At 55.2% G+C, this 18756-nt stretch overlaps 1 protein-coding gene across 1 annotated transcript; it reads right to left on the reverse strand.

Moving 5' to 3' along the window:
* Positions 1-2405: 2405 nt before the first annotated feature.
* On the reverse strand, positions 2406-18549 carry INSRR (insulin receptor related receptor). The gene is made up of 22 exons (XM_063104741.1): positions 18465-18549; positions 14557-15108; positions 12708-13011; positions 12466-12608; positions 12153-12297; positions 11030-11244; positions 10618-10744; positions 8268-8506; positions 7700-7867; positions 7383-7578; positions 7132-7173; positions 6834-7054; positions 6404-6540; positions 6154-6316; positions 5875-5980; positions 5143-5195; positions 4726-4955; positions 4007-4117; positions 3708-3867; positions 3196-3325; positions 2926-3060; positions 2406-2649 (listed from the first exon to the last, which is right to left on the reverse strand). The coding sequence occupies exons 1-22, from the start codon at positions 18547-18549 to the stop codon at positions 2406-2408; spliced, it is 3906 nt and encodes a 1301-aa protein (XP_062960811.1).
* Positions 18550-18756: the final 207 nt, after the last annotated feature.

Below are 18756 nucleotides of genomic sequence, written 5' to 3' on the forward strand. Positions count from 1 at the left end.
CTGGATTGTGCCTTTTAGTCCCTGCATTTGCTCTCTGCCTCTGTGGCAGGTGTCCATCCCTGTCTCTGGCCAACCTGTTGTCTGTCTTCAGCTGTCTCTGAGAGAGGAGACACGTCCTTCCCTCCACAAAGCTTCCCAGTACAGTTGAGAAGTCCCTTCTGAAGCCCAACCTCCATCTCTCTTGCTACCTTCTTAAACCCACTTCTTTTCTAGGACGTGGATGGCAGTGGAGTTTGTCTTTTAGCACCCCTACCTCCTATTCCAAAGCGTTCTTCTGGGCCAGCCACCACCGGCTCATCTTTGGAGATGGAGCCCAGGCAGCATATTTCTGAAGCCTTCTTTTCTTCAACTCCCAATCACTTACGCTCTTCCACATCCAGATGAATGGCACTTCCTGAGCATGCAGTGCCCAGCCCTGTGGAGGTTCGGGGGCATGGGTGGTGGGGAAAGGGTTGGCCCCGTTTTTGCCCTCCTGGCAAGTGCAAGTGCAGCTGTGCCTGTGTGAGTGTGTGAGTGTGTGGGTCTCAGATCCAGGGCTTGTGTGGAGTTTCTCCTTCCTTCCACTCTCCCAGAGACCAGAAGGGTCTTAGCTGCAGTTCTGCTGGAAACCATTAGGGGTCACTGTTGCTTCAGTCACCGATGCCCGGCAGGGGCCCTGGAGAGGTGCGGCTCCACACAGGTGGTCCTTGCTGCCCACCCTTGCCGTGTTAGGGCAACAGGGTAGTTGCTGTCTTAGAGGCAGCCTCGCACAGACTCATGCCCGCTCCGCTCAGTCCCTGCCTGGGCGTTTATGGCTGGAGTGAGAAGGCTAGTGTGATGAGAGGTGCATGTCTCACCAGACCTGGTGCATGTGGCAGTGTGTGGCAGCATGGGAGGACTTGGATGCGGGAAACCACAAGGCCCTGAGACATGATCAGCCCCTCCCCTGCTACTCCCTTCACCAAGGCTTGAAGTCAGTCATTCTTCTGCAACACTTCCTCTTCAGACGCCCTCATGGCACTGGCATGAAAGCCTGGAAACTGACTCCCCTGTGCAACTTCAACATGCCTCAAAGACATCTCTGTTCATGGAATGGAAGCTGAGATTTTGGCCTCCCAGAACAACCATAGGGAGCCAGACACACTGACCCTGCTCTGGTGGGGGTCATCTCTCATGTTCTGGTGATGTCATCAGGGCTCCTCCCCCACCCCATGGTCTGCCCCCTTAAAGTCTGCCCTGCGATACTCCAGGCAATGCCTGCTCAGTGGACAGACGTGGCAAGGGGTGAGATGAAGATGAGGCATGGGGGACTGGTTGGGTCTGCTGGGAGGCCAGATACAAAGATTCCCTGCTGGGCTCAACCACTTCTGGCCCTGAGCGGGAGATAATAGCAAGACTGTCCTGCTTCACTGCCATGGCAACCCTGGCTGCTCTGGTCCTCACTGAGGTGGTGTTTGACAGCAGTGTATTTATCTGTATCATTGCCTTAGGGTCACCACCTCAAGTCCCGCAGGAGGGAGGGAGGAAGTTCACCCAGTGTTAACACCATACGGATGGAAAGATAATGGGCTGCCCGGGACCAGGGTACAAACAGATCTCAGCATTTATTGTGCCTTCTTCAGTCTTCCCACGAGAGGCAGGTGGGGGCAGGGGGCAGTGAGGGGAAGGAGGAAAACAAGGCTCCTAAAGCCTTAATAATCCTAGACTAATATCTGAGGGGAAGAGAATGGGAAAAGGGTGGACATGCACCAAGGGATGTCCCTGGAGAAAAGGGGACCAAGCTTGGGGGTCCCTGGGTGGGGCAAGAGGAGAGGAAGAGCTGAGGGCAGGTCTAACATGGCCAGTCTGGAACCCTCTTGTCCAGGCCCCCGGGTTTTCCCCACACCACCAGGTGTGTGGTGTGGGGGTGGGAAGGTGAAACACAGTGGTGAGGACAGTCATATGGACACCCCATCCTCAGCATCCAACATGGACGCAGAGGGTTCCAGGCCTGGTTCTGATTGCCCATCTGGTTTCAAGCACAGTGATGGCCCCAGATGACCACAGGAGACACAACGCTGAGGGCAGGGTTCTCCAGATGCTGTCTCCAGGGTGGGCAGGCTGTCTCTTAGTCTGAGTAGGGTCTCTCACTCTCTGAGGGCAGGACAGCTGACCACTATGTGCTCTGCACTCCTCCTGCTGTGACCCTGCTTGCTTCCTCATGGAGAACTCAGACTGCTGAGAAAGTCTTCCAACACTGAGTCTGCTCTGACCACCCTCTCCCTGCAATCTTTCTTGCTCCTGTCTCTGCCCCACCTTCGGCCACCCCTGTCCTGTCTGAGTGGGGGTGGGGGACGGGAGTGAACATCTGGACATCTCAGGGCCCCAAAGTTGGGTCACTTCCTCTGTGCCCATGGAGGCCAGTCAGCCAGGGAATGGGGTGCCTCTCAATGCCCTGGACCCCCATTTTGGGGGCTGCAGTTTGAGGAAGCTTCTCTTGGGGTTGGTGGGGAGTCAGGCTCCACATCAGTGGGCAGCAGGGAGCCCCGGCCCCCCCGGCACTCTGGGCTGTAATAGAAGGAAAGGAGGCGGAAGGAGGGCCGCAGCTCCTCCTGTATGCTGTCCAGGATGTGGGTGAAGGTTGGGCGCAGGCGCGGGTTCTGCTGCCAGCAGCGGTTCATCAGCTCCTGCCTGGTGGGTGTGGGGAGCAGTGTCAGAGGGGTCCTGGAGCCCCAGCCACACCCCCGGCCTCCTGCACTGGAAGAGTCAGGATCATAGGGCATTATGTCTGGGAGGGTCAGAGGGGGAAGGTCATGGAGTGCAGTGAGAGTTTAGAATTGGGGGACTCATATAGCTGGGGATCAGTGGATGTAAAAGCATCGGAGGAGGTGGTCCAGAATTATGAAGGGTGGGGGGTGCAGGCAGAGCAGAGACAAAGAAAATTATCCTGCAGGTAGGGTAACTTACAGCTGATGGGGACAACCCTCCAGCTCCTCCAGGACCCCACCGTCCATGACAAACTTGAGCACCTGCTCATTGGACAGGCCCTGGTAGGGTTGTTCAGCCAGGGTCACAATCTCCCAGAGCACCACACCGAAGGACCTGGAGGACACGCGGGAGGTCCTGAGCCCAGCACCCTTCACACTGCTCAGCACACCCTAAGGGAAGGGGGTCCCAGGCCCCTCCCAAGATCCTGCCTCCATATCCCTGGAGCCCTCTGCCCCAGCCAGGCCCCACCAGACATCCGAGTGGGTGGTGAAGATTCCATCTTTGAGGGACTCGGGGGCCATCCAGCGTACAGGCAGCAGCCCCTTCCCACCCTTGCGGTAATAATCTGTCTCATACACGTCCCGAGTCATCCCGAAGTCTGGAAAGTGAGGGTGGAGGAGTTGTGGGGCAGAAGAGCCACACAGTAGCTCCTGCCCCAGTAATACCTCTCCCCAACCCTCTCTACCTCCATAGTTTCCAAGAATCCTGGAATGTGAGGACTCAATGGACCTCAGAGATCATCCCATCCAAACCCTCTGCTCTTGAATAAGGAGACTGAGATCTGGGATGGGGGTGATTTGCCAAAGTTTTCACAGGCTATCAGGGATGCTGCTCTCTGCCACGCCTCCACCCACTTCTCTCTTCCTCTTCTGAAGGGCTCTGGTCCCAAGCTGTGGGCCAGGCCTGGGTTTCCTGATGCCTAGTTTAGGGAAGTCTCTCTTCTCTGCAGGCTGCCCTTATCTTCCTGATGCCCCCTATACCCCCGATCTTGACGGTGAAGTCCTGGGACACCATGCAGTTGCGGGCCGCCAGGTCTCGATGCACAAACTTGTTGGCAGCAAGGTAGGCCATGCCATCTGCAATCTCACCAGCCATTTGGATCATATCCCCCAGTGCTGGCCGTGGGAGCCCAGGGTTGTTCTAGAGCCAAGATTGGAGGTTGTTGAAGAAGGAACCTAGAGGCTGCTCTCCTACCCAGGACTGTCTTCCTCCCTCCACAATGTGTCCAAATCTTCTCTAACTCACTAGCCCCTCAGCCCAGGATCTTTCTGGTCCCCACCTCTGCCTCAGGCCGCAAAGATCGAAGATGGCTCTTGAGGTCCCCACGGGTCATTAACTCCATGATGACCAGAGTTGGCTGGCCCTGAGACACAACACCCAGGAGACGCACCTGGGATGAACAAAGAGCCTGATTGCTGGTCCACCCAGCTCCCCTTGACCCACCTGGCCAAAAGCCTGACCTGCTATGACCACAGCCTGACCCAGACACAATACTGACCTTTATCCTAACCATGACTGTAACCCTAATCCTGACTTAACAATGACCCTGACCCTAACCCATGACCTTGATCATGTCTATTATCACAATTATGAACTTGGCCCACCTTTGACCTTGATCTCTATCATGACTCTAATAATGATCTGGACACTCACTTTGGTGGGGGAGAGGGCTGGCTGGTTGGTATGGGGATCTGAACCCTTGACCTTGATGTTATCAGCACCACACTCTACCGAGTGAGCTAACTGGCCAGCCCTGAACACTCAATATTTGACCCCAACCAAGACTGATTTCTCAGCCCCAGCCATGACTTTACTATGGTTCTGTCATAACAATGTTTGACTCTAACCCTTATCATGATCTTTACCCCAGTCAGGATCCTAACCACAGTCCCAACCCTGACCTTGATGGTACCCTGACCTCAGTTCTGAGACTTTCCTTCTTACCATATGACATTTACCCTAATTACAACCCTGACAATGCCCCTGACCCTCTCTTACCACATGGTGACACTTGAATGCCTTCATTACAGAGGCTTCCTTGAGGAACTCAATGCGTTCCCGGGGGCTGGCCAGCTCATTCACGGTCTTCAGGGCCACTGGCGTGGACTCCTCTTCGGCCTCAAGTCCTCGTGCCAGCCCCTCGTATACCATTCCGAAAGAGCCCTGGCCCAATTCCCGGATTATGGAGATCTGCTGCCGAGGCACCTCCCACTCGTCAGGGATGTACACTGAGAGGAGGCAGGGGTCACCAGGCAAGGATGCTGCTCTCTGCCACGCTCCACCCGCTTCTCCCCTTCTCTTCTGAAGGGCTCTGATCCCAAGGCCGCCTTCTCCAAAAAGGTCTCCTTGAAGTCTGCCTCTCCTCCTCTCCTGTCTCCCCATCCACACCACCTGTCTGCCCACCCCCAGACCTACCATCAGAGGCGCTGAAATACTCTGGATTCACAGAGGCATAGAGAGTGCTGTTTCTGCAATGGGAGGCGAGGGGGTCAGGCTGGAAGGGTCCTCAGGAAGGAATGAACAAAGTCAGAGGACAAGGAAGGGGGATATTTTAAGAGGGAAGGAAGTTAGTGATCACACCCCCAGTATTGGTCAGGGTGACTCTTGGGGATCCCTAAGCACTTTCCAAGCTGGTCTTGGTCCTAGTCTTGGGATCTGACAGCTGGAAATAGGGAGGACACAGGAGTAGAGGAGCTCCTGCCCCCCTCAGCTAGTCCCTAGAGCCCAGTTAATCAAGGTCCTATCCCCATGTCCTTCTTGTGGTTAGCCCCAGAGGGATCTGACACAAAACATTCTCAGACACATCCTGAGGTCTCCTGCCTGTCTCCCTGATTGATGGGACCAGCTTCATTATTTCTTGGCTTGGGCTGAGAGTGTGGTGACCAATAGGCCTGGTGCACTCAGACTGAGAGGTTTCCTAGGATGTGTGACTTTCACTGCTAAAACCCAGAAAGTCCCAGGCTAACTGGGATGAGCTGGTCACCCCAATTGAGAGGTATGTCTCCTCCATGCTACCTCCAGGGAAAGTGTTATCGCCACTAAGGAAGTCCTTTCTGCTGTTTCACCCACTGCCCTATGACTGCACTGACCTTATGATGAGGACTCAGGGAGAGAAGGGGGGTGGGAGCCAGTGGGACTTGTCATCACCTCTTCTTGCCGTAGAAGAAACCGAGGGCAGCAAGAATGATGAGCAGCATGAGCACCACAGGGGTGACAGTGAGGAGGACATGGAATCCCCCGGAGTCCTCTTCCTCTGGCATTCAGAGGACAGGGTCAGAGGGTAGGGTCAAAGATGGTGAAGTCAGAGGGTAGGGGCTGCTTCTCTTTCCACATTGGGAGATGAGGATGGGGGAGGGATGGGGCCTGTGGTAGGCTGGGGACCAGGGCTGTTTGGGGATACAGGTCTGGGACAGAGTCTGTGTATACCTGGGCCAGGGATGAAGAAGGCAACACTGTCTGTCCAGGAGCCATTGCCAGCCAGTGAGGTTGCTCGAACCCTGGCAGAGTAGTTTCCAGGGGGTAGCAGGGCCAGGTGAACTCCCCCAAACTTGGCATATCGCAGACGAGACACACACAGCACTGTGGCCTCCTGAGGGTAACACAGAACAGCGGGCTGAAAAGGGGATGGAGGCACAAAACGGGGCTGGGATGGGGCGGCGTCTCCGAGGGCACCTACCTCTCCCAAGCGGCGGTACTTTATTTCATACTTGAGGATGAGTCCGTTGGGGTCCGGTGGCTCGAGCCAGCGCAGGAGGACACTGCTCTTGCTGGCTGCCTCCCAGGCCACCTTTCCTGGGATACCATCCGCCTCCCCTGCGGGAGAGGGACCCGGCAGCTGGGCCACAAGTAGTTCCTCTCATCTTCATATTCGAACCCACGCTAAACTGGGCTAAACTGGGAGGTTTGGGGAAGAGCTGGGATTATGAGAACTGGGAGGGGCACGCAAAGCCAGGCTCTGGGGTTAGCGGGAGGTCAAACCCGCTAGTTAGAGCACTAATTGCACAGGGTCCTTGGGGTCGGTAGTGGAGACAGAAGGGGTGTGTGTGTGTGTGTGTGTGTGTGTGTGTGTGTGTGTGTGTGTGTGTGTGTGTGTGTTTGAGACTTACTATGGGGCATGGTGCGTGCAAAGACGAAGGTGGCGGCGCTGCAGCCCACGGTGTGCGCCGCGTGGTTGCAGGCATGGATGTCGATCCGGTACTCTGTGAAGTGGCGCAGGCCGCTCAGCACCGCTCGCTCCCGGGGCACCTTGTCCTCCTGGATCTCAAAATCCGAGCTGTTTCCCTCCAGTCGGAGGGACCCGGCGGCCCGGCGGTGCCGCTCTGAATCCCTGGGGAGGGCATGGGTCAGCCCCTGCCCCTGCCCCGGGAGCCACGCTCCTCAGCTCCCGGCCCCACCCTCGCTCACCTTTGGGAGTTCTTGTTGATGGACGTCACCTTCCAAGGGGATCTGGGAAGGCCAGGAGCAAACTTATCGGGTTCGCCCGGAATGCTCCCCTGTGTCCTCGGCAGCCGGGTCCGACCTCCAAACCCACTCGCAGCCCAGGCCCCGCCCACACAAGCGAGGCCCCGCCCACAGAGCCCGCCCTTCCCGCACAGACCCAGCTGTCGCCGGCCCCACCCTTCACACCCGCCCCGCCCGCGTGCGCTCGCTCTCACTTGGGGATGGTGATGGCGTTGTGTAGAAAGTTTTCAAACTTCTTCTGGAACGAGGCCTCTTGCGCCTCCAGCGGGGGCAGGACCTGCCCAGGAGGTGAGTGCTGGCACGGGCAGCAGCCGGGCTCCGTCTCTGTCTCGAGATCCCCGTCCTGGCGGTCGAAGCGCGGGTCGTTGTTGCTGGTGGGCAGCCGCAAGCCTGGCGCCGCGGCGGGGAGGAAAGGGGAGGAAAGCTGTCAGACCAGCCGTCTACCCGCCCCGCCCCCCCGACCCTGGCCCCGCTCCCGCGCCCCGCCGGCCTGCGCCTCTTCCCTGCGCACCACGGTGGCAGTAGTCATTGAGGTAGAGGTCGCCGTCCTCTGCCAGACGCTGCCACAGCACTAGGTAGTAGGTGTTGTTTCCATTGCGCTGGGTCGGTGGCTTCCAGCGCACCAGGAGGTGGGAGGAGGAGTTGGACGTGGAGATGACGTCTTGGGGCACCGTGGGCGCTGGGGATGTGAGAAGGGGACAACTCGAAGGCTGCGGGTCCCTCTTGCAAATACTGTCTGGTAATGAGCCCATTTCACTGGGATCAAACCCTTCCTTCTCCAGAGGAACAGGTGACCCTCAACCCCCGCCCCTTGCTAGAACTCAGCTCTCTGTTCTTCGCTCCTCCTCCAGGGGTCCTTGAGTTGGCTCAACTATTCACCCCTCACTGTCCCAACTCCAGCCTCCCTAGCATCTAGGCAAATGACCCCTGTTCTTTCTAGGGCTCAAGCATTTGGCCTTTCAGTCTCTGTGAGTCAGGCGTTCAGTAACCCAGCTTCTCTATTTCTGGATCTTGGGTTCTCCCATTCTCACTAGGAAGCAGGCATCTAACTCTGGCCCCCTCCAAATGCTTCATCCTACCGGCGGGCAGGGTTCGGAGGTAGACGATGGGGCTCTGGGCTCCTTGATGTGGACTGTCCTCAGCAGTGGTCAGTGTGATGGCCCGCACAAATACTGCATACTGTGTCCAGGGCTTGAGGGGGGCTAGGGTCACCCCTGGCTCCTGGGTGCGGCTTAGGGGAAGCTCCACATCCAGCAGGTTCCAGCTCTGGGCTCCACAGGCATCTGGACCCACGTGCTCCGTGGCATTCTGGAATGGGCTGAACACCCCATCCCCAGAGCTGAGGGGTGGCTAAGTCCCACCTCCAGTTTCTAGCACCCCCCTCCTCCCTGAATCACCCCTGGACTGTCATTGTTATTCTTCTTACAGTGTGCATGAGGGCAGAGCCATGACTCCAGCCACCTATTAGACCCTGTGAGCCCTGTGATATCTGTGTTGCCAGCCAAATTTGTGATGAAATATCTCCTCATCCTTAGCAGGGAATATTGAGCTTTAGTCTCAATGAATATTCAAAAAATCTTGCATTGTATAAATAAAAGTAGAAGGTGGGTGTGAAAGAGTCCCCTCCCTAGGAACAGCAAGCAGTGAGTTTATCTTAATCCACCACCCCCCCCAACTGGGATTGCCTGGAACCAGAACCAGGAGACCACTCTCTACCCAAGGGCAGAGTGTCTTAACCTAGGTCCATGAATGGAGGTTTATGAGTCTCTCAAACTGTAGGCAATGTTTTGTGCATGTGTATTTTCCTGCTTTCAGCAGCTTCTCAAACCTGTTCTTGATTTCAAAAGGCCAAGACCCACTGCCACAGGGAAATTAATTGGGGCCAGAGGCAACCAATGCTGCCTACCTAGAGGCAAGGGCAGGGGCAGGGCTTGGGGAAGCACCACTGGCTTTAGGGTTAGAAGGGGGGCTGCTCTTTGGGGGAGATGAAAGTGGAGCCTATATGGGAGATATCAAGGTGATCGTGAAGTGACAGTGGGGCATTGCACTGATGTTCATATTTGTTTCTTTGGAGAGGGGCAGAAGGGTGGAATTCGTACTGAGCTGGGGACAGAACTTGGGAGGTCAAAGGGGATTTTAGTGGGGGACTTGAGGCCAGCTGGAAGTGCCTGCCCTTGTTGGGACCCAGAAGCAGGATAGTTTAGGAGCAGGTGGAGGTGGGGAGAAGGGGGTTGCAGAGTGGGTCCCATGGGAGCAGGTGTCTTGTGGTCTGCTTAAGCAGTATCAGAATATGTCTGGGTCTGCTTAGATCCCAAATTGAGCCAGGATCCACAGTATGGGAGCACAGCTGCAGCCACACTGCAAGTTGGTGATGTTAGGGGAGCTTCTCTGTGCTTTGAGCACAGAGATGGCTGTGTACAGTTGTGCAGATTGTGGATTTCATGAGCCAAGGGGTGCCATTCACATTGTAGTCCACATCAGTGTTCCTTAGAGTGTGGCCATGAATCAACAGCTTCAGCATCACCTGGGAGCTTGTTAGCAATGCAGATTCATAGGCCCCACTCAGGACTAACTGAATCAGAGTCTGTGGGGGTAAGGCCCAGGGATCTGTGTTTAACAAATTCTCCACCTCCCCATACTAGAGACCTTCACTTGCCACTGAGGCTTAGGAGAACCTTGGCCATCTGAGTAGGCCTCCTACCACTGACTTTCTTCCTCCCTCCTCTCAGGCCAGGCCCTGAGCTAGTGGTCAATGGAGACTTCTCAATTTTAATTCACAAGTGCTATCAAGCCGGGTGGCCCCCATCTTCTACCTACTATATAGAGAGAATACTCACTCCTGCCCTCCCAGCCTGCCATCCAAAATCCAGTTCTCTCCTCTGAAGATATTTCATTTTGATTGATATATTTTTGGAGAAGGCCTTCCTGTGGTCTAATTACTATCCCTCTTGGTAGGGTCAGTCCACTCTCTCCAAAGAAAGAGCAGTCGGTCTCTCGCGATCTCTTTCTCCCTCCCTTCCTTAGGCTTTAATGAAATGCTGGCTGAGCTGCTCATAAAACTGGCCAAATTAATGGGCACTCCCCAAACCGCTGCTGGGGCAGGAACATGTGGTCAGTATAGAACATTAGCATAGTGAATTGAAGTTTAATTATCCAAGCTTTCCCAGCAGGTCGGCTCTCTTGGGCTCTCAGAACCCCTGACTGTCCTCTCCATTTCACTTGGTGAGGGAAACTGAGGCACGGAGGGATTGAAGAAGGTGGGGGGAAAGAGCCAGACATGGGTCCTACAACGGAGTGTGACTTGGAGGTCCTATCTTCCTAGCTCTCCATAGCCCCCCTGGGTTTTGCCCTCTCCTGCCCGCTGTTGTGAAGAAATGGCCCTGGTCCGGTTCTGGCCGGTCCCGATCTGGCCCCGCCCCCGGTACTCACGACTCCTTGTAGTACACGATGAAGCTGAGCAGGTCGCGGGCCTCCAGCGGCTCGTAGCGCTCCCAGCGCAGTAGGATGCGGTCTGCCTCCGTCACGTTGGACACGAAGCGCAGGGTGCGGGTCTGGCCTGGGCGGGGCGAGGGGCGAACACCTGCTCCCAACCGCATCTATCACCTGCTCGAGCCCCAACTCTGACAGCGCTGCGTCCCATCTCCAATGCGACCTCTGAAGAGAACTTCTCTGACGGTCCCCTTCAAGCGCCTCCTCCCACCCGCATGCGTGTGTCTGGTGTGTTTCAGTGCGTGTGAATGCCTGAGTGTGTGAGCGTCTGCGTGTCCCTGTGCATATCTCTGGGTGCATATCGGGGTCGTGTCTGATTGCAAGTGTGCTCGCTCTGGGGTTGGGGTCTCACAGGCGGCGCGGTCTCCGTTGGTGCGGGGGTTGATCTCAGCCTTGTTTTGTCGACCTCGCGTGCCGGTCACCTCCTCCAATCGGTAGATGTGCTCCAAGCAGAGGCGCGGGTTGAACGCGAAGTAGATCTTGCCCACAGGAATGGTGAGCCCCGCGGCCACCCAGGACCCCAGCTGCTCTAAGTTCTGGTTGTCCAGCACGTACAGAGTGTAGTTCCTGGGGGAGGCCAGAGGACCTTGCTCTGTGAGGGGGTGGGGGCAAGGCGTGGGAAAGGGGGTGGTTTATGGGCTCCTCCTGGAGGGGCTGTGCCGGGCACAGGGAAGAGAGGCTCTCAGCAGCCCACTCACACCCAGGATGGGTGGGGGGTGGAGTACATTTGTACACACCCACTGTACTACTGACCAGGAGTGTGATGTCCAGCAAGTCACCCACCTTCTCTGTTTGTTTTCCTCATCAGTGTAGTGGGGTCAACAGCTTCCCTGCCTCCTTCCTTCCCTCATCTCATGTTAACTGAGCACCTACTATGTGCCAGACTCTGTGCTGGCTTTGTGGGACACAAGGAGGAGTTGTACTCAGCCTGGGGCTATGCCTCTGTAGGGGGTGTGGGCACCCCAAGTGGTACATGACAATGTGCCAGAAGACATGAAAAGTGACAGGAAACCACTTGACTGGATGGTTATTTAAAACATTCTTTTGATTTTGAAAAATCCTGGCTACATTATGGGTAGCTTTGACTGGTGATAGGAATGAGTTTCAAATCCAGGCAGTCTTGCTCTGCAGCTGAGAGGATCAGATGATAATAATTACAGCCAACCCTTATAGAGTTATATGTAACTATAATTTATATTGTATGTACTGTGTTCCAGGCATTGTTTTAAGTGCTTCACACATAACAACTTAAGTAATACTCACAATAACCCTAAGAAGTAAGTAGTGTTATATTAGCCCCATTTTACAGATGAGAAAACTGGGGACCAGAGAAGTTAAGTAATCTGCCCAGAATCACACAGCCAGTAAGCATAGGGCTGGTTCCAGAGCTTATTCTCTTCACCACTGTTCTGGGAGTGCTGGGGAAGGAGGTATGATAGAAGGAGCTGGTCAGAGGCCTGATTCTGACCCCTTACCCATCCACCATGTGGTCCCCACGGATTAGTTTGAGGTTCTTGAAAAAGCTCAGCGACACAAGGGCAAACGAATGCTTGATTTTGAGGAAGCCAGTGATGGTCTCTACCAGCCCCAAGCTGCGCTGCAGCTCCGGCTCCAGATTGTCTGAGGAAGGGTAAGACAGGGCTGGAGCAAGAGCAGGGAAGGTGATGGGCCCTCAGGGCTGGGACCCAGGATGATGGAAAGTGGTGCTTAGCCAGGTCATGGTAAGGGATGTGGCTGGGAGGAAGGGTGTGGCCAGGAGGAGGGGTGTGCCCCAAAGTAGGTACTGACAGCCCTGGCGAAGGTTGAGGATGAGGCTCCCCTCCACATGGGTGCAGCCCACCAGATCCTGCGCCGTCTGGATGGAGTCGATGGTCTTGGTGCCTACCTTGCACTCTTTGGGGCACAGCCCCTCGCACTTGTGGCAGAATATGCTAGTAGGGGCAAGCAGATGGCATGAGCCTTGGACCAGTATGGGCCTCCTCAGGCCTCCTCACTGCTCTACGGGTGCACCCCATCCACCCTACACTCACCTGCTGCCATTACGGGTGAATCCTGGAGGGCACTGGGCTAGGCAACTGCCCTGGTGGATGCCGAAGGTGGAGGCACGGCTGGGCACAGAGCGCAGGCTGGCACAGCACTCAGCTGTGACGCAGCGCCAGGACTCATACTGGTAGGTTCCTGGAGGGCAAGCCCGGTGGCAAGCACCCTGGAAGTAGAGATGGCGGCAGGCTACACAGGCTCGGGGGTCTTCCGGCCGGCTGCAGCCCCCCAGGCATTCAGCGTGGCAGCACTCGCCCCCTGCTGTGCAGGCCAGTCCATGGGGGCAGGGACACACTGTGGGCAGAGTGCTATGTTAGACCTTACCTGTGTCCCCTGAGTCCTGGCCCCCTTTTCATCCTGGCCTCACCCCATTCCTCCTGTATTACACTCTTGATCTACACCCAAATCCTATGACATTGGTTGCTGACTCCATTTGCCTCAGAGGGAGGCTCTTGAGGACATGGACTGTGGCCCCTCTTGGCGGCTCCCCATCTCCCACAGTGCCTAGTTGGGGGTGCCAGAACTCAGGACAGAAAAATGACATTGTCTAGTAGGGCTGCTGCTGTCCAGCCTGCTGTCCTGTCTAGGCCTGGTGCCCAGATCATCACTGGGCACAGTGCCAGAATGAACCAGCTGGCCTCTCCTGAGCAGCTAGGCCCAGGGCAAGGTGGGCCTGGGAGTGTGTGGAAGGAGGGACCACCACTTGTCCTGCCTTGGCGCATACTGCCTCCCTCTTCAGCTCCTTTCCCTGGGCAGGAGGTGGCCCCAAGCAGCCACGAGAGGGTTTAGGGCAGGGAGCCCGATATCCTGGAAACTGCACACTGGCAGGTGGCTGTCTATAGCAGCAATGTGTGGGGTAGGGGTCAGCTAGGGTGTGTTGACACTATACACGAGGACGTGCAACAGCTGTGTTTACAGCCAACAGGGAGGCAGCAGGGAGGTGGGGCCCAGCAGATACAGCAGGGGTCTAGCTACTCTCCTGCCCTGATGCTGAGGCATTGGTGTGAGAGGAGCTGACCTCCTGGAGCTGTGTGGAAAAGACCCCCAAGCTGCTCTCAACCTCTGAAAGGTCTTCCTTCCTTCCCCTATAAGTTTCACTTCCTCCTACTCCAGCTATCCTCTTCTTTCTCCCCTCTCCCTTTCTTCACTGCTTGCCTTCTGTTTCCTGTCCATGCAGCTTCCTAAAGAAGATCCCACCTCACATATTTGCCCTCACCCGTCCTTTTCTCCATCTATCACCTTCTTCTTTCTTCTCCCACGTAGTGCCCAACCTCCCCATTACGATGCTGCCAGCTGACCCTGGATCACCTGTGCTCTGGCCACTTTTACTAGGAACATAGAGCTGCTACCGTGGCCCAGGCACTGCTCTAATGCTTTGTAGAATACCTCATTCCTCATAACAACCCTGTGATCATTTACAGGTGAGGAGACTGAAGCATGGATAGACTAAATGAACACAGCAAGGAATTAGCAGAGCTGAGACTTTGACCTAGGCCATCTGGCTCTGTACTTAGCCACTGCCTCACTGCTTCTTGTGCTGCCTTGTGTCCATTTGTGCCTACCCTCTTTCCCCCATGCCCCCTGTATCTGTCCTTTACCTATTCCATGACTACCTGATGCTGTCTGTGCCTACCCCTTGACTGCCTTATGCCGCATCAGTTATTTAACTTTTCTGAGCCTCAGTTTCCCTATCCACAAAATGGGAATAGCAGTACTGTAGTATCTGCCTCATAGGATGAGTGAGGATTAGAAAACAGTGGCAGCAAAGTACTGACCCACACCACCCTGTGGCCTCCCAGCCCCCTCTGTCCCCTAGTCATGTTCTGGGCCAGTGCCCACCTCTCTGGCAGTGGCTGGAGGTCCAGCACCTGTAGTCAGTGTGCCCGCTGAATGTGGTCCTGGTACAGGGCTTGCCAGCAGCACCCAGCACACCAGGACATACATCAGCACACTCCTCGCCCAGCTTGTTGCCCACGATGTGGTTGGCACCAGGTGCAGGCTGCAGCAGGCCCCAGTCAATGGTGGAGAGGTGGCAGAGCTCCTGGTTCTTCTCCACACGCACGGCCCCACGCAGCACGGCCCCCAGTGCCGGCAGCCCCACGTCACGCAGGTGTGGCATCTCAAAGATGACCAGTGCATAGCCCAGGAAAAGGTGGGCACCGCGGATGACCGCTAGGTTAGGGAAGAGGTCACGCAAGCTCTCCAGGCCATAGACACGGAAGAGCAGCAGGTAGTCGGTGACCTGGGTGAGGCGTGGGAAGCTGAGGCCGTGGAAGTCCTCCCCTGTGGCCGTGAACATGAGCAGGATCTGAAGGTGGCCCTCTACCACGCTGCAGTTCTCCAGCCGACGCAGCTCTGACACCTCTGAGCGGATGTCCAGGCTGGGGCACACTGTGGGCACACGTGGCACACAGCAGTGAGTACAGCCCAGGCCACACACCCCATCCTGCCCTGACAGCTTTGGAGGAGGGGAGCCACACGGGCAGTAGGACACAGAGTGGGGAGTGGGATCTGCTTTGTGGGGTGGCCTCCTTCCTGGGCCTCAGAGTGCTCACCTGCAGCTTGCAGGATCTCTACCAGATGAGCCACCATGGGGAAATGTGGGCACCCGATCTCCCCTCTCAAGCCCATTTCCCCTTCTCTGTTGATAGCAACTTCATTCTTGCAGTCAGTCTCCAAACATGAAATCATTCTTGATTCCTTTCTTTCCCTCACCTTCTACATCCTGTGGACTCTGTCTTTAAAATATATCTGGAGTCTGACCTCTTGCCATCACCTTCCCTGCTTCCACTATCATCTTCCCCTGGATTTACAGTAATAGCCTCCTAAATTGTCTCCCCACACCCACCCTTGTCCCCTCTGTGGTCTGTTCTCCACTCTGAAGCCAGAGTGATCTTCTCAAAACAGTTGGATCACGTTCCTGCTCTGCTTGAACCCCCTCCCTCCCCCAGTGACTTCCATTTCACTCAACCTAAAAGCCAAAACCCTTACCACAGCCTGTGAGGCCTTGTGAAGCCTGACACGATTCGGGCCCCCAATCTGATGTCATCCCTTTTCTCTCTTTTCTTCAGCTACATTGACCTCTCTACTATCCCTAAAACAAGCCAGCTGAGCGCCTACCTCAGGGCCTTTGTGCTTTCTGTTCCTTCTGGCTGGAACACTTTTCCCTCTACATGGCTCCCTCACCTGCTTAAGTCTTTGCTCAAATGTCACTTTCTCAATGAGGCCTTCTCTGACGATCCTATTTAAAATTGTGACACTCCCTACCTGCTCCCCCTTCTTTATTTTTCTCTATAATTCTTAATACTGGCTAATATATAACTAACTTATTTATTTTGTTTATTGTAAGCTCTATAAGGGCAAGGATCTTTGTATAGTTCATTGCTATATCCTAGTGCTTGGTATAGTACCTGGCACAAAATTGGCAATAAATTTTTGATGAATGAATGAATGAATGAGTGCATTCTGTGATTGGTAAGCAGTGGTCCAAGCTTCATATACCCATTTCTGTCCCAGTTCTAAGGGAGCTAAATGCCTGATACCTGCCTTTGCTTACTCTTAAAAGGACGTTCCATGTCTCCCCATTGCCAAAGATTCAAGTTTCAGTTCCTCAGCCTGACATTCCAGGGTGCAGATAAACTGGTCCCCATTCATTTCCATCCTCAGAAGGGTCCCTCCACCCTTGTCCTGCAAACTCAGGTTAAGCCTCACTTCCCTGACCCTCTGAACCTGAGTTAATCACTTCCCTTTCAGGTTCGACTGCACTTAGTCCAGCACCCATATCCAATACTTGGGGCATTGCCCCAACATTGTTGTCTACAGCTCTGTCACCCCCTCCATGGAGGGTGGACCCCTTGTTAGCCAGCTCTGCATCCCCCCATGGTGCCCAGTCCTGGTCTGGAATCACTGGGCACTTAGGGACTATGAACAATGGACATCTGGATCTGAAGTCCACTCCTCCCTTGGGGACCCTGGTATGTTTGGCTTCTTCAAACCCAGGGCCCCAGCCCCATTTTCCTTTCTTTCCCAAGACACTTAGGACTATTCCCCTAAGGTGGCTGGATGCCTGGTCTCACTAGCTTCCAAGGGGAACTTCCACGGCTCTTTGCAGATGATCTAAGTGAATTCTTCAGCCTGAAATTCAGGTCCTACTAGCTTCTTCTGCCTTACTCCTTCCTTTCCTTTCTAGTCCTCTAGCAGCATCACATACATACTATACACCACACTCTCCAGGCAGGCAAGGCTGGCTCCCTGGGGCTTACTTCAAACCTTCTCCCAGTTGTCATTAATGGTCCTGAGCTTGGCTCTACCCAGCAGCCGTGTGTGTGTGTGTGTGTGTGTGTGTGTGTGTGTGTGTGTGTGTGTGTGTGTGTGTGTGTCTGTCTGTCTGTCTCAGCCCGTGCAGGTACACACACACAAAAGAGAGGGGGAGAGAATGAGAAAACACTTCTCTATCCGCTCCAGGCAAAGGCCAATCAGGCTCTGCTAGGCAGATAGGGGGTTCTCTCAGGCTCCCACTTCCCATCATGCCCCTGCCTCTCCAGGGCTCCCCTGATGGGAGTCATTTGGAAAAACAAATCTAAGACCTTCACAGATTAACCCCTGCCTTCCCTCAGGGCATGGTTCTGTGCAGAGCTGCACTGGGAACTGGACATCTGGGTCCCCTGACCAAACACCAGTCCTTCCCAGAGACGTGCTCCTGTCCTGACAACCATACTCCTGCCTAGCATCTGCTGTGACCTGTCCTGGCACAGCAGTGGAGGAGGAGAGGAGGGTGTTTAGTGTTGGGGGAAGGGGGTGTCCTATGTCTTGCTGGTAGAGCCTCTGTGACTAGTACTCTTCAGGGGACCCCCTCCCCCAATCCATTTGCATCAGTCCTCTGTCTCCTTAGGAAAGAGAGACTCTGCCCTGCTCCTGTAAGCTCCCCAGTCTGAGGGATGTCATGGGACCCCTCAAACAGGCACAGAGCACTGGATTCCTGAGCTCTCTCAGTCTGGAGGGGAATGGTAGAATTAGAGAAGGGGACACCTCTTAATCTTTCCCCTTTTGAATTTTCCACCCTCAGCTCTTTTGCCTTTCTCCACCAAGCCCCCAGCACCCCGATGAGGGAGGACCATTTAGTCTATGTGGTCCCACCCTCCACTCTCCAAACCCTACTCACAGGAAGGTTCTAGCCTGGGGGATAGGCCCTGAGGCACTGAGGAAAAGCAGTCCTTCCCCCAACCAGCCCTCCTCCCCCTCAGTGAATGGGACCTAAGGGTGGAGGATGTGGGACAGGCCCTGGAGGCAGGAGCTCAGGTCCCTGTCTAGCTTCACCCCTCAATTCTCTGAGCCTCAGTTTCCTGTCTGCACAATAGCTTCACTTAGTGGTGCCTGGTTCTCAGCTATTCGTCCCTGCCCCGCCTCTGTCCATTCGGTGGCCCTAGGAATGACCGCTTGCTAACACTCTTACGGCCTCAGTTTGGTTCTCCTCCAGGCTTTTCTGCTATCATGGTTTCACAAGCAGGAGTAGAGGATATCTATTCATCCCCCTGTTTTGAAGTCTTTCTCACCTCCTAGGGAGCTGAGAGAAAAACACCTTTGTGTGGGGAACTAACTGCTCTTCCTGATGGGAAGTCCTGCAAGCTAACCCCAGCCTTCAAGTTGCAGTGCAGAGTAAGTAGATGTGTTCTGGCTGGAAGCTCAGTTTGGCCTCTCAGCTGGCCAGGAGGGAGACAGGGGTTGGGGAGACAGTGCTGGGGACTCACCCTCTAGTGTGTCCAGGCCAAATCCCAAGGAGAGGAAGATCACAAGCAGGCATGCTCCCCAGGGCCACAGACTGGGCACTACCATTGTTCCAGTCCTGGCTCTCCTCCAGGTGGCTCCGGGGAGGAGAGGGTCTGACACCTTAAGTGACACAGAGATCCAGGCTTTAGAGAGGAGGGGGAGGACAAGAGCAGAGAGACAAGAAAGCCCACGCAGAGATGGCAGGAGACAGAAAAGAAATGAGAGTCACAGAGATACAAAGACAGTGACAGGCAGGTGGAGACAGAGACTTAG

This window comes from Cynocephalus volans, chromosome 8 (assembly GCF_027409185.1).
Source record: "Cynocephalus volans isolate mCynVol1 chromosome 8, mCynVol1.pri, whole genome shotgun sequence".
Lineage (NCBI taxonomy): Eukaryota > Metazoa > Chordata > Mammalia > Dermoptera > Cynocephalidae > Cynocephalus > Cynocephalus volans.